This window comes from Salmo trutta, chromosome 24 (assembly GCF_901001165.1).
Source record: "Salmo trutta chromosome 24, fSalTru1.1, whole genome shotgun sequence".
In the NCBI taxonomy this organism is placed as follows: Eukaryota; Metazoa; Chordata; class Actinopteri; order Salmoniformes; family Salmonidae; genus Salmo; species Salmo trutta.
Window position 1 is genome coordinate 17,130,641 of NC_042980.1, and position 15,731 is coordinate 17,146,371.

General features: G+C 40.2%; 1 protein-coding gene across 2 annotated transcripts in view; it reads right to left on the reverse strand.

The window, feature by feature from the left end:
* The window catches only part of LOC115160831 (contactin-associated protein-like 5), a 114,775-nt gene that overhangs the window by 17,679 nt on the left and 81,365 nt on the right, over positions 1 to 15,731 (reverse strand). The window contains exons 10-13 of one of the 2 annotated variants that reach the window (XM_029711297.1): positions 10,127 to 10,280; positions 7,483 to 7,589; positions 4,344 to 4,463; positions 3,558 to 3,758 (exon numbers count right to left, since the gene is read on the reverse strand). In XM_029711297.1, the coding sequence (XP_029567157.1) occupies positions 3,558 to 3,758; positions 4,344 to 4,463; positions 7,483 to 7,589; positions 10,127 to 10,280 (582 nt within the window). Of the gene's footprint in view, positions 1 to 3,557; positions 3,759 to 4,343; positions 4,464 to 7,482; positions 7,590 to 10,126; positions 10,302 to 15,731 lie in introns of both variants that reach the window. The other variant, XM_029711296.1, reaches the window with a different exon arrangement.

Consider the following 15,731-nt stretch of genomic DNA (forward strand, 5'->3'; position numbering starts at 1 on the left):
GATGTCCTTAAGCTATTTTGCCACAACTTTTGAAGTATGCTTGGGGTCATTGTACATTTGGAAGACCCATTTGCAGCCAAGCTTTAACTTCCTGACTGATGTCTTGAGATGTTGCTTCAAAATATCCACATCATTTTCTTACCTCATGATGCCATCTATTTTATGAAGTGCACCAGTCCCTCCTGCAGCAAAGAACCCCACAACATGATGCTGCCACCCCCGTCCTTCACAGTTGTTATGGTGTTCTTCGGCTTGCAAGCCTCCCCCTTTTTCCTCCAAACATAATGATGGTCATTATGGCCAAACAGTTCTATATTTGTTTCATCAGACCAGAGGACATTTCTCCAAAAAGTACGATCTTTGTCCCCATGTGCAGTTGCAAACCGTAGTCTGGGATTTTTTATGGCGGTTTTGGAGTAGTGGCTTCTTCCTTGCTGAGCGGCCTTTCAGGTTATGTCGATATAGGACTCGTTTTACTGTGGATATAGATACATTTGTGCCTGTTTCCTCCAGCATCTTCACAAGGTCCTTTGCTGTTGTTGTGGGATTGATTTGCACTTTTCGCCCAAAGTACGTTCATCTCTAGGAGACAGAACGCGTCTCCTTCTTGAGCGGTATGACGGCTGCGTGGTCCCATGGTGTTTAAACTTGCGTACTATTGTTTGTACAGATGAATGTGGTACCTTCAGGCATTTGGAAATTGTTCCCAAGGATGAACCAGATTTGTGGAGTTCGACAATTGTTTTTCTGAGGTCTTGGCTGATTTCTTTTGATTTTCCCATGATGTCAAGCAAAGAGGCACTGAGTTTGAAGGTAGGCCTGGAAATACATCCACAGGTACACCTCAAATGGTATACATTTGCCTATTAGAAGCTTCTAAAGCCATAAGATCATTTTCTGGAATTTTCCAAGCTTTTTAAAGGCACAGTCAACTTAGAGTATGTAAACTTCTGACCCACTGGAATTGTGATACGGTGAATTTTAAGTGAAATAATCTGTCTGTAAACAATTGTTGGAAAAATTACTTGTGTCATGCGCAAAGTACATGTACTAACCGACTTGCCAAAACTATAGTTTGTTAACAAGAAATTTGCGGAGTGGTTGAAAAACGAGTTTTAATGACTCCAACCTAAGTGTATGTAAACTTCCAACTTCAACTGTACTATAATTTGAGTTTGGAGGGGTGGTAATTCTACACCAGAGGATTTGCCCATATTCATGCATTTGATGCTAAAATTATGTTTGATATAGAAGGTAGCAGGTAACCTAGTGGTTAGAGCGTTGGGTCAGTAACCGGAAGGTTGCTGGATCAAATCCCTGAGCTGACAAGGTAAAAGTCTGTCGTTCTGACCCTGAACAAGGCAGTTAACACCCTGTTCCCATCATTATAAATAACAATTTGTTCCTAACTGCATTGCTTAGTTAAAATATATATAGCCTGATTTTAATATTTGCATCAAGATTCTTTCAAAAAAGTTCAACCATCATGATGAATCGCAATAAATCAGTTGTTTGCTTTCCATTAGCGTCAGATATAGTTTGAGGATATAATTATGGTTTTGCGGAGTCTGGGATAAGAGCCAGGTTAATAATTCAACAAAATGCAGGGCATACACTTCCATAGATCAGCTTAATGGAAGTGGTGTCCGTGTCTTGTTTTCCAGTTAAATCAAAGTAATCACGAGGAAATTGGTTTCCAAACGTGCTCAAACAAAGGGGAAGATCTGATTAAATCTATATTTCCGTATAGGGATATGCGCTACCGTCTCAAGGAGTTAGGAATAACTTATTTATCAAGACCCTTCCAGAGAATAAATTACTTGGAATTTTCAATGACAGAAGAGACAAGGTGATGCTTTCATCTAGATAAATGGTGAGGGTAAATGTTTCCTGTTACTCAAATATGATGTTATGTATGATCTTCCTGTCATTATCGTGAAAAGGTGAGCAATATAAAGTTTCCCTTTTTCACGCAGATGAAACATGTACATATGAAGTAGAAGTTATCATGTTATGATAATCCGCTTTTTACAAATCCCTTCTTGTTTGCTTCAGTTCAACCTCTTTTAGTTTTGCACATTATGCAGCTTATATTTAGCATACGGATCTATTTCTGTCTCTGGCAAATGAAGTGTACGCCTGGCCATAATGATAACCTTTCTGTAAAGCTTCTTATGATGTAGCATGAAAAAAGCCATCTTTTATACAGCAGGATAGAAAGTGCATCACTAGCTAGGTTTCCATCCAATTGGCGACAGATTTTCATGCAAATATTCTAGAATCTGCATAAACTAAATATTAATATTTCCCACCAGTGCTATGTTTCCGCGAAAGTGACTTTTTGAGGATAAAAACCAGTGTGTGATGACGTAGTCAAGACGAAATGTACATTTTCGCTTAAGTTTTCATGTACTGAATACAAACCGAAAGTTCAATGTGTTTCCATTGCATTTTCAACTTTACCGACAGTTTTGTCACAAAAACTGTTGCGTTAAATAGCAAATGTGCCTACTCTGGTCTTGGTACCCGCGCTCTAGCCAACAGCTCACAGATACAGTGCGGGTAGGCTGTGAGGGTAGGCTAGTCTACATGATGAGATTATTATGGGTAAGAGCGAGAATGTTTTTATTTGTCAAACGGTAGTCAAGCATCGATCATCATGTCACCAGAATAAGAGCCGTGATATTTAATGGAAAGCAGCATCAAGCTCATCACCGCGCACTTTCACCACCCTGTGAAGTTCATCACAACTTATTTTATCTGTAGCCTATTATCTGTAGGTTATTATATCAATATTTGCACATTAAAGGCGTTTCCACCACCCTTTCCTACATTATACATTTTACCGACACAAAAAGATCCCAACATGTTGAATGAACAAATGATCTGTCTGCATTTATAAAATTACACCGAATCTTCCTGTTTCCATTACAGCTGTCATGATGTTTTTTGTACTTTATGACTTTACTTGCATAAAAAACTGGATGGAAACATGGTTACAGTGGTAATATAAGGAGCATCTTTTGTTTGCAAGTCCAATTACAGTGAGCTGTGGTTTTAAATCTCTTATTTTTTAGACAACAACGGTTTCTGAAGCATTCAAGTAAACAATGAAAGCAATTATGTTTTGTTTCATATCTACTGGGCCCGAAAATAAAAGTATTTTCTTCCTTTAATGATCTTGTTGTTTGGGCATAATAAAGTTGTTTATTGTCTGCGGTGACATTGTATTCACCTCATAGAGATCTGACTACATACATTTTTCATAAATGATTAACCTATAGTTGGGTTCTCCCCAAGCGATGAGAAAACTGAGGGAATAAAGGGGTCTCACTAGCTAGATGAATTCTTCAACTCCCCATGCGACGGCACACAAACAATGTTCAATAGAATTTATACAGCTGGGAATAGACAAACTCTACATGGACAAACAATGGGTAATAAATGGGTTGTGCTTCAGTTGCCTGCTAACTGAAATGTGCTAAATATCTGTAACTGAACTGTTTTGAAGAGATAAAGTTTCAATCACGTTACAAGCCAATACTGGAAATGCTCACCCCAAGTGTTAAAGAGGCGGGACTTCCTGCAGCTGTATACTACTTCCTGTTGACACTGCTCTGACCCGGCCACGAGGGCCATCAGTTGTTCAGTTGAGGCGCTGTAGTTGAACTTCATAACGTAGGGCTTTTGGAGAGTAGAACCCTGGACCCTGACTGGATCTGTGCTGTTGTGGGTCACCACTGTCCACACCTTGTCCTCTACACGCACAATATTGAGAAAATAAACAGGTTTTAGTTTAGTTTATTTTGACACTTTTAAAAACACATGTAAAAGGCACATGCATAAATAGAATAATTGAGGATGACAAGTCAGAAAGTCAGAGTCAGAATCTGAGAGCACAGTACTGATTGTACGTTAAGTTTCATTTCGGGGAGTGATTTGAATATGATGTATGATTATTCATGATCCTGTACCAAACTGGGAGGTATTTACATATCTGACAGTCCCCCTAATTACCAGTCAGTCTCTGTCAACCTCGCTAGAGTGCATTCTGATTTTACAGATATGAAATGGTCTAATGTGGCTGCTTCCCAAATAAATGGATAAAGGGAAAAGAAAAACGCATTTAATCCAGAATGTACCTGTCTTAAATAAAGCCCATGAAGATCAATGAAATAGACTGAGATTGATCTGAATCATCATAATATTGTTGGATTATGATCAATGGTAATCCGATCTAAAGTATAATTCTGGCTGAAAATCTAGATTAGTCTGACAACAAGATCATAAAGGCCATCAGTCTAAATGTCTATGTAGGGTTGAGGGCCAGGATGGCAGCTCACCTGTCATGTTGCAGTAGACCTGTGTCGCCCCCAGAGGTCCACTGCCATCTGGATCAATGGAGAAGTAGCCTGAGGAGCTGCCAGTCAACCTGTAGGCCTCACATGATGCCTCATAGATGGCTACAGAGGAACACACGGGAGTAGAGAATGAAAATACAATTTGAGTAGGGTAAATGTAATAAAATAGTCACAGGCTGTTACAAAAAGAAAAATGCTTGCAGAAACAGTTTTATTATGGGGTTGTGTATATTTTTATATGTTTCCATTTAAAATGTGATGGTGGCCTAGCAATAACTATAGTGTCTCGATCTCATCAAACACCCTCTAAGTACGCAAAACAATCTATGGCTAAACCATAAAACAACATATTAGATATGGAAATAGTGAGACTAGATTGTTAATTTACATAGTGAAACAGAATGGGAATAGTGATCAACCCTGTCGCATACAAACTCAGCAAAAAAAGAAACGTCTTCTAACAGTCAACTGCATTTATTTTCAGCAAACTTAACATGTGTAAATATTTGTATGAACATAACAAGATTCAACAACTGAGACATAAACTGAACAAGTTTCACAGATATGTGACTAACAGATATGGAATAATGTGTCCCTGAACAAAGGCGTGGGGGGGGGGGGGATCAAAAGTAACAGTCAGTATCTGGTATGGCCACCAGCTGCATTAAGTACTGCAGTGCATCTCCCCCTCATGGACTGCACCAGATTTGTCAGTTCTTGCTGTGAGATGTTACCCCACTCTTCCACCAAGGCACCTGCAAGTTCCCAGACATTTCTGGGGGGAATAGCCCTCGCCCTCACCCTCCAATCCAACAGGTCCCAGACGTGCTCAATGGGATTGAGATCTGGGCTCTTCGCTGGCCATGGCAGTACACTGACATTCCTGTCTTGCAGGAAATCATGCACAGAACGATCAGTATGGCTGGTGGCATTGTCATACTGGAGGGTCATGCCAGGATGAGCCTGCAGGTAGGGTACCACATGAGGGAGGAGGATATCTTCCCTGTAATGCACAGCCTTCAGATTGCATGCAATGACAATAAGCTCAGTCTGATGATGCTGTGACACACCGCCCCAGACCATGACGGACCCTCCACTACAAAATCGATCCCGCTCCAGAGTACAGGCCTCGGTGTAACGCTCATTCCTTCGACAATAAACGCGATTCCGACCATCACCCCTGGTGAGACAAAACCACGACTCATCAGTGAAGAGCACTTTTTGCCAGACCTGTCTGGTCCAGTGACGTTGTTGCCGGTGATGTCTGGTGAGAACCTGCCTTACAACAGGCCTACAAGCCCTCAGCCCAGCCTCTCTCAGCCTATTGCGGACAGTCTGAGCACTGATGGAGAGAGAGTGCGTTCCTGGTGTAACTCGGGCAGTTCTTGTTGCCATCCTGTACCTGTCCTGCAGGTGTGATGTTCGGATGTACCGATCCTGTGCAGGTGTTGTTACACGTGGTCTGCCACTGCGCGGACGGTCAGCTGTCCGTCCTGCCTCCCTGTAGCGCTGTCTTAGGCATCTCACAGTACGGACATTGCAATTTATTGCCTTGGCCACATCTGCAGTCCTCATGCCTCCTTGCAGCATGTCTAAGTCACGTTTACGCAGATGAGTAGGGACCCTGGGCATCTTTCTTTTGGTGGTTTTCAGAGTCAGTAGAAAGGCCTCTTTAGTGTCCTAAGTTTTCATAACTGTGACCTTAATTGCCTACCGTCTATAAGCTGTTAGAGTCTTAACGACCGTTCCACAGGTGCATGTTCATTAATTGTTTATGGTTCATTGAACAAGCATGGGAAACAGTGTTTAAACCCTTTACAATGAAGATCTGTGAAGTTATTTGGATTTTTAGAAATTTTCTTTGAAAGACAGGGTCCTGACAAAGGGACGTTTCTTTTTTTGCTGATTAGTATACACTATATATACAAAAGTATGTGGACAACCCTTCAAATTAGTGGATTCGGCTATTTCAACCTCACTCGTTGCTGACAGGTGTAGAAAATCGAGCACACAACCATGCAATCTCCATAGACATAGATTGGCAGTAGAATAGCCTTACTGAAGAGCTCAGTAACTTTGATAGGATGCCAGCTTTCCAACAAGTCAGTTTGTAAAATTTCTGCCCTGCTAGAGCTGCCCCAGTCAAATGGAAACGTCTAGGAGCAACAACGGCTCAGCCGTGAAGTGGTAGGCCACACAAGCTCACAAAACGGGACCACAAAACGGGGTGCTGAAGGGCGTAGCGGATCTTCTGTCCTTGGTTGCAACACTCACTACCGAGTTCCAAGCTGCCTCTGGAATCAACGTCAGCACAATAACTGTTATTTGGGAGATTCATGAAATGAGTTTCCAAGGCCGAGCAGCCGCACACAAGTCTAAGATCACCATGCGCAATGCCAAGCATCGGCTGGAGTTGTGTAAAGCTCGCGCCATTGGACTCTGGAGCAATGGAAACGCTTTCTCTGAAGTGATGAATCATGTTTCACCATCTAGCAGTCCGAGGGACGAATTTAGGTTTGGCAGATGCCAGGAGAACGCTACCAACCCCAATGCATAGTGCCAATTTTAAAGTTTGGTGGAGGAGGAATAATGGTCTGGGGCTTTTTTTCATGGTTCGGGCTAGGCCCCTTAGTTCCAGTGAAGGGAAATCTTAACACTACATCATACAATGACATTCTAGATTATTCTGTGCTTCCAACTTTGCGGCAACAGTTTGGGGAAGGCCCTTTCCTGCTTCAGCATGACAATGCCCCCAGTGCACAGAGCACTGACCTCAACTCATCGAACACCTTTGGGATGAATTGGAACACCGACTGCGAGCCAGGCCTAATCACCCAACATCAGTGCCCGACGTCACTAATGCTCTTGTGGATGAATAGAAGCAAGTCCCTGCAGCAATGTTCCAACATCTAGTGGAAAGCCTTCCCAGAAGAGTGGAGGCTGTTATAGCACCAAAGGGGGATCAACTCCATATTAATGCCCATGATTTTGGAATGAGATGTTTGACAAGCAGGTGTCCACATACTTTTGGTCATCTAGTGTATTTACACAATAAAACACAATGGGTACAGAGGTCAGCCCAGTCATGTCCCATGCAGCTGGAGAGCAGACGGGGACTCACAGTTGTGGCAGGTGGCTCCAGCGTATCCTGTTCCAGAGCAGTCACAGTAGAAGGTGTTCCAGGACTGGGAACACTGCCCTCCATGTTCACAGAAGTTGGGCAGACATCTGGAGAGACAGGGAAGATCAGACAGTGGGAAGGAATCCAAGTATCCTGGGTCTAGAGAGGCAAAGTCATGGAGACAGCAATGCTAAAACAATGTGGTTGTTCCCACTCTCTGACTGAACTGAACTAGCTGGAGATAATGGTTTTGATGACATTATAAAATATGCTTGAATGACGATGGCAGGTGTTTTGATATCTGTGACATCTTCTTAACAACAAAACGACTGTAAGACTTAACATTTTAATTATTCATTCTAATTTCACAGGGAGCGGTTTAAAGATGAGCATCTGCATACAAAACTCTCCAGTGACAATAGATTTAGCAAACAGAATATTGAGTTTAGATTTTCATAACAATTTTGTTATTGTTGATTTTTGTGTGGGGCTCAAATTCAAGTAAAGCAGGTGTTTGTGCCGGCAGTTGTTTGTAAACATGCATGGCTATGGCAGGTGCAAGCAACCCAACCCAACTCCACTCTCCTCACCCCTCTCCCACACGACAATGACATTTTTGCAAATTGTCTGAGGTCTCTGTAAATGTTAACAATATGCAGAAAAAGTACCAGTGAAACTGGCTATGGAAAGACACTCTGATTAATAGTGCCTTCCTCATGCCTCTGTACCTTCTAAAATTACCTGCCTTTTAAGCTTGCATATATTATTTAATTCCGCTTCAATTGTGAAACCTGTCCCAGGGGAGCTCTGGTTTAGTGGGGGTTGTACATACAACACAGCTATTACAATACCCATTTACCTATTTAGCACTACAAAAGGAGTCAACTGTTCTCCGGATAATGTTCAGGTGATGGTTTAATTACTGCTGTGCTATTTTTATTCATGCACACAGAAAAGGCTTTCGTGGACCATAAAATTATGCTGCTCAACTTGCAGAACTGTTCCTCCGCAATAAACCGGACAATAAAGTTTTAGTGGTCGGAGTGAATGGCAAGGAAAGCTCTTCAACAAAAGGTACTATAATCTCTTCGAGTTTTTTTGTGTTATGTAATTAGTTCCCTCGCTGACAAAGAAATGAATTGCTTTTCTTTAAAGTATGTCACAAGCCAAAGTGCTGAGTTAGGTTGGGCATGTCCCTCAATGGCTTTATAGAACATTTCTAGGAACCCATGGCCCCCACCTCCACGGTGGCTTGCGGAGGCCGCAGTCTTCCAGTCAACCTGCGCTGGCTGTTAGGGGACTGCCACCCTGAGCCTGGCAGGGTCCTGGAGGATGACAACTGCTCATGAATGATTTAAAGCTGGAGAATTGGTGATGGAGAGAGACAGAGGGAGGCCTAGCTTTGCTATGTTATACTCTTATTTATACAGGCAGTGTTGAGCAGGGGGAAGGATAAATCAACACTGTTTCTAAAAATGTAAGGCGATAGAAAGAACAACTCCCAGGGTATGTAGTAATCTTGTTTGATTGCAGTGATTTGTCCGTTTCAGTGGAGGTTACGCAATTATAAGTAGGTTGTCATTATATTGAAAAGGTTGAAGACGGAAGCCTTTTTTTATTGTGTTGATTATTGGAACCCCACAAGCATAAACACAGTGCTTAATCCTCACCACAGGAACGAAATACAAAGTCATTCAGAAATGGGTGCTGTTTAAATCACCAGTTCTCCAAAAACACTCCATGTTGCAGATCCTGAAATAGTGTATAGTCTAATTACAGTATAGCTCTGCATGTAGAGATCGGATTATTCATATTGTGCTTTGACTAATGTACTGGGCGCTGGTTCTATACATAAAAATAGCAAGACAATGTTCAAGATTTTAACACTAAGAAACAAGTTGCCCTTTTGAGCTTTGCCACATAATTATTTTTGCTTACTGTTTCTCATGCTGGGTTCCCAATTAAAATATGTTCGGTGAGGTGTCATAACATGAGACATTTTACTCCCGACACTTTTAGAAACACTAAAGAAAAATAAGCTCCTCTCCTCATCATCACTTCTCAGGGGATCTTGTCTCTTAAGTTAACTGGGTTTCATGGCATCCCAGTAAAAATTGTACAGTAAACTGCCAGTCTGGCAATCAGTCAATCGGCACTCTGACTCCAGTCACAGTTAATTAGAGACACAGTCGAAAGCAGTCCCAATCAGCTTCTTTTTATATTGCGCAACATAGGAACCTACCACGTTTCTATAATTACTCAACCCTCCTCAGTAATTACTGTAGACCCTGTAAAGGCTGCTGACTTCAAAGGTCCCCTGCCTTAGAATGTGTGTTAATGTTAATTTGCTCACACTTCAGCTGTGCGAAAAGGATTTCACAAGCTTCAGGTCCAAAATAAACTACAATGTTTTATACCAGCGCCATAAAATCAAATGAGGAGACAGCAATTATGTGCTTGCACAATCCAAACAGAGTTGCTGGAACATACTATATCAAACAAGGTCTGACAATAATCAAGTGTTAAGTTTTGTGTTAGTTGCATAAGCAAAAAACAAAAGTCCCATGCATATGCTTTGAGTTGAAGGTTGTCACCTTGGCACATAATTTCAAAATTGTAATATTGTATACAGCAATTGTGATACCTGTCATGGATGCCACATGTGTCAAACTGCAGCTCCTTGTAGTTTCCCAGTCGTCCTTGTTGCACCTGGTTCAGGTCCATGGGCTGGCTGTTGATGGAAATGAGACGCATGCAACCCTGGAATGCCAATGTGGGGTTCTCACAGCCTGGGTCAGCTGGGGACAAGGAGGGACAGCCTAATGGAACACACAGCAGAAGGATGTTTACGTAACAAAACATCTGCCAAAAAGTTACGAGCTTATGCCGCGACCGTTAGTGGTAGATGGTGGCATTCTGTCATCACAAGGGGGAGTTAGAACGCAGAACTATTGGTAGTCTAAACTGTGGCACAAATTTACAATCTTTTCGTAAATTAATGGAAGTGTTTTCAGTCTGAGTCTCTCTTCTCTGGCACTAGAGTCCTGCATCAGGCAACAACAACAAAAAACTGTCGGTGGTCCTGGAGTTAAGAGAGAACTTGGGTAAATACAATTGGGGAATTTCATTTGACATGTGGACTGAGGATTTTCGAAAAATAGGCACAGTGGGCTTTTGTTTTTTCTCCCTCTAAAAACATAAATAAATTGTTCTAAATAACAAACTGGCTTTATTTACATATTAGTAAGAATGTCTCACCCCATGTTCAAGTATGGCCTTTTCCCCTTTATTCAGATTACAACCGCTCTCTTTCGGTTATTTGAAAACGAAATCATCTCCAAAATATCGTAATTTTTTTAACAAGCCATAGAAAGTTGGTTGCAATTTCAGTTTAATCCACCAGAAAAGACAGAAAAAATAATACATCAAATATTGTGGTTAAACTCAAATATACTATTTGATTAACAAAAAAATAGCAATTGGAACCTTTATCAAGTGGAAGGGGGAGAAAGTAAGGAACACGTCTGTCGGCCCTGCATTAAAGAACAAAATTGGTTAAAGAAAATTGTGATAAATAAAAATATATACCAGTTTCATTTCAGGACCCCAAAAAATGACAGCTGTGCCATATAGATTGCAAAATAGTTGGGAAGAGATTTTAGATGTACCGATTCCATGGCACATGGTTTATGAATTGACATGTAATTTTCCATTAATGATAACCTACTGCAGGCCACTTCTGGGTTTGACCTTCTGAATTAATTATTAAATTGAAGATAGAAGCCAGCTCTTAATGAGTTCTGAGAGACTTACTATTATCCAACGATTATTAGTATTATTATTACTGAATGCCAGAGCTGGTCTTGATAAATCAATCAGATTTTTATTTGGAAATGTTAGGATTATGATTGTAAAATTAATCTGATTGTGATAGTAAAATGAATCAGCTGATGCATTGGTCCAGAGCCAGGAGGTCACGTCATTGGCGGAGAGTCAGGTGGCATTGGTGGAGAGTCAGGCGGAGAATAACGAGTTGAAGAGGGCGAAGAACGAGATGGAGTCACAATCCATGCCAGGCACAGCAGTGAGCTCTGGAACTCCACCTCCTGTTTGTGGACTCTTCAAACAACGTGCCATTGATGAAAATACCTGTCTATTTGTGAAAAAATCACCCTGATTAACTCTTTAGTCATATCACAGTTCATATATTTGCTTATGGTTTTGACTATACCTAGCGACCTGTTTAAATTATATGAGCAAATAATATTCCATTTAAGAACCTATTGTCTCACCCCATGTTCAAGAATGGCCTTTTTCCCTTTATTCAAATTACAACCGCTCACTTTCAGTTATTTGAAAACAAAATAATCTCGAACATATCGCTGATCTATCAGTAGTCTAAACTGTGGCACAAATTGACTATCTGTTGGTAAATTAATGGAGGTGTTTTCAGTCTGATAGTCTTTAATAAATACATGTTTTGACTGTTTTGACCAAGTTAATCTGCTCATGTTGTGTGTATTCAATTAATTGTGACATTGTGGTTACAATAAATAATGTAAACAAAATAAATCCTATTCATATTGAATAATCAGATGCGTGTTGCACTTTAAACATTTGGATAATAAATCATATTTAAATTGGTTGATTTTAATACTTCTGACAGCCACAATTCTAACTCCACCCATAACTTTTGGACATTTAAACATTCCCAGAAGGCATGGATTATTATAACCTACTTGTAGGCCTAAAATCTATGGGTGCAAACAACATTTCCATGATGGGCTATTAGCAGGACAACAGACTCTTCAACCTTTACAAAAGGATAGCTTGGCTAGGTGCAAAAAAAAAATCCCCCCCAACTTGCAATGTATTAAGTACTCTAAAGTTTTACATTTCAAACTCCAAACCTCATGCAACCGCAAAATGTCGGATAAAGCATACACTGTACAGTATTTCTTCATCAACATCTTCATGCTTTAGTTAATAAAAAATAATGATAAAAAAACTATTTCAAAATGTTTATTTCAACTATCAGCAGGACAATAGACTCTTGCCAAGATTAGGGACTTTAAATATATTAATGGATCCATATCGATTTACTATGGGAATAAATATCACTGAATTACATAGCATGGGGACTGGTCTTGATAATCAATCCGATTTTTATTTGGAAATGTTATGATTATTTTGCTCTTCATTATCACAATATTAAAAACTTTCAAATGCATTCATGAATTAAATCGCTTTAGCTGACATGTTGCGGTTCATCTGATGAAGGTGCACATGGGCCTATTTATATAATGAATATGAATTCAGAGGGCAGAAATGATTAAATATTAAAGCATTAGACCTCTCACTAAAGGTGTCAGTCATACAAAAGTTATACTTAAATCCGTACTGATTTTCTATCAAATTAGTAAGAATGTCTCACCCCATGTTCAAGAATGGCCTTTTTACCTTTATTCAGATTACAACTGCTCACGTTCGGTTATTTGAAAATGAAATAATACAATAAATATTGTAGTTAAACTCAAATATACTAATTGATAAAAAAACATTCATTTTCAATAAAATGTTTAAAAAAGGTAAAATCTTTGTAAATGATATCATAAATAGGACTGGTAGAGTTATGTCACACATGCAGCTAACATGGAAATGTCTGCTCTACCCAAAATTACTGCAAAAATGGAAGAGGGAAGTAAGTGGAAGGGGGAGAAAGTAAGGAACTTGTCTATCGGCCCTGGAGGTATTTTGAAAACATGTTCTCAAACACTTGTTTTTCACAAGGGTTATTAGCAGGACACAATGTGGTCACAAAAACACCTCGCTGACATAGGGTCCAGCATAACTCTTGATGATGTCATTGAACGTCTCGCCAGCTTTGATCCATGCCTTGGCCTGCAGCACGCAAAGTTCCCTGTTTGTCAGATGAATCATTGGGACAAAACTACAGAAAAGTACAAAACAAGAGAACACACATGGTTAATGTTCTGAATTTTTTTATATATTTATACATACAGTTGAAGTCAGAAGTTTACATACACCTTAGCCAAATACATTTAAACTCAGTTTTTCACAATTCCTGACATTTAATCCTAGTAAAAATTCCCTGTCTTAGGTCAGTTAGGATCACCACTTTATTTTAGGAATGTGAAATGTCAGAATAATAGTAGAGAGAATAATTTATTTCAGCTTTTATTTCTTTCATCACATTCCCAGTGGGTCAGAAGTTTACATACACTCAATTAGTATTTGGTAGCATTGCCTTTAAATTGTTTAACTTGGGTCAAACGTTTCGGGTAGCCTTCCACAAGCTTCCCACAATAAGTCAGGTGAATTTTGGCCCATTCCTCCTGACAGAGCTGGTGTATCTGAGAGAGGTTTGTAGGCCTCCTTGCTCGCACACACTTTTTCAGTTCTGCCCACACATTTTCAATAGGTTTGAGGTCAGGGCTTTGTGATGGCCACTCCAATACCTTGACTTTTTGCCAAAACTTTGGAAGTATGCTTGCGGTCATTGTCCATTTGGAAGACCCATTTGTGACCAAGCTTTAACTTCCTGACTGATGTCTTGAGATGTTGCTTCAACATATCCACATAATTTTCCTACCTCATGAAGCCATCTATTTTGGGAAGTGCACCAGTCCCTCCTGCAGCAAAGCACCCCCACAACATGAAGCTGCCACCCCCGTGCTTCACGGTTGGGATGGTGTTCTTCGGCTTGCAAGCCTTCCCCTTTCTCCTCCAAACATAACATAACATAATAGTTATATTTTTGTTTCATCAGATCAGAGGACATTTTGTAAAAATGTACGATCTTTGTCCCCATGTGCAGTTGCAAACCGTAGTCTGGCTTTTTTATGGCAGTTTTGGAGCAGTGGCTTCTTCCTTGCTGAGCGGCCTTTCAGGTTATGTCGATAGAGGACTTATTTTACTCTGGATATAGATAATTTTGTACCTGTTTACTCCAGCATCTTCACAAGGTCCTTTGCTGTTGTTCTGGAATTGATTTGCACTTTTCTCACCAAAATACGTTCATCTCTAGGAGACAGACTGCGTCTACTTCCTGACTGGTATGATGGCTGCGTGGTCCCATGGTGTTTATACTTACGTACTATTGTTTGTACAGATGCATGTAGTACCGTCAGGCATTTGGAAATTGCTCCCAAGGATGAACCAGACTTGTGAAGGTCTACAATTTTTTTCTGAAGTCTTGGCTGATTTCTTTTGATTTTCCCATGATGTCAAGCAAAGAGGCACTGAGTTTGAAGATAGGCCTTGAAATACATCCACAGGTACACCTCCAATTAACTCAAATTATGTCAATTAGCCTATCAGAAGCTTCTAAAGCCATGACATCATTTTCTGGAATTTTCCAAGCTGTTTAAAGGCACAGTCACCTTAGAGTATGTAAACTTCTGACCCACTGGAATTGTGATACAGTGAATTATAAGTGAAATTATCTGTCTGTAAACAACTGTTGGAACAATTGCTTGGGTCATGCACAAAGTACATGTCCTAACCGACTTGCCAAAACTATAGTTTGTTAACAAGACATTTGTGGAGTGGTTGAAAAACGAGTTTTAAAGACTCCAACCTAAGTGAATGTAAACTTCCAACTTCAACTGTCTATAAAATGTGTAACAGAGCCTTTCCATAAGTCCACTCAAGTTTCTTCAACTGTCTTCTGACTGAGATTAGAGCGATGTTGATGTTGTGCTGTGATGCCAGCAGATTCCAGATTTCCTTTGCCAATCACTCATTATCTTCAACTATCAGTGAGTCGATGGCTTGAATAGTCTTGTTGGAAATGGAAAACAATGTAAAAATGTGCAGCATACAGTAAAGACCAGCAGTCAATTTATTTAAGCATTATTTTTAGCATTATTAGGCCAACTATACAGTATTGTAGCCTACTGTACCTGTTCCTTTTCCTGGGCTTTCGCGTTCGGTGTAACACAGGCGAATAGCACTGTCCGTGACCATATTCCCCAAGTCTAACAGTATTTTACCAACATGTTTAATTATTCAAGGCTCCTTTCTCTTCTATGTGCTGGAGTTCTTTTAAGAATACAAAAGAAGCCATGCACACTTGATGGGCTATCAGCAGGACAATAGACTCTTACCGGGTCCACCAAATGCATTGTTTTATAACCACATCTGGATTGATCCATGACGAATTACTATGGGAATAAATATCACTGAATGAAAGAAATATTGGAAGAAAGTAGGCTAATGAAGGCAAC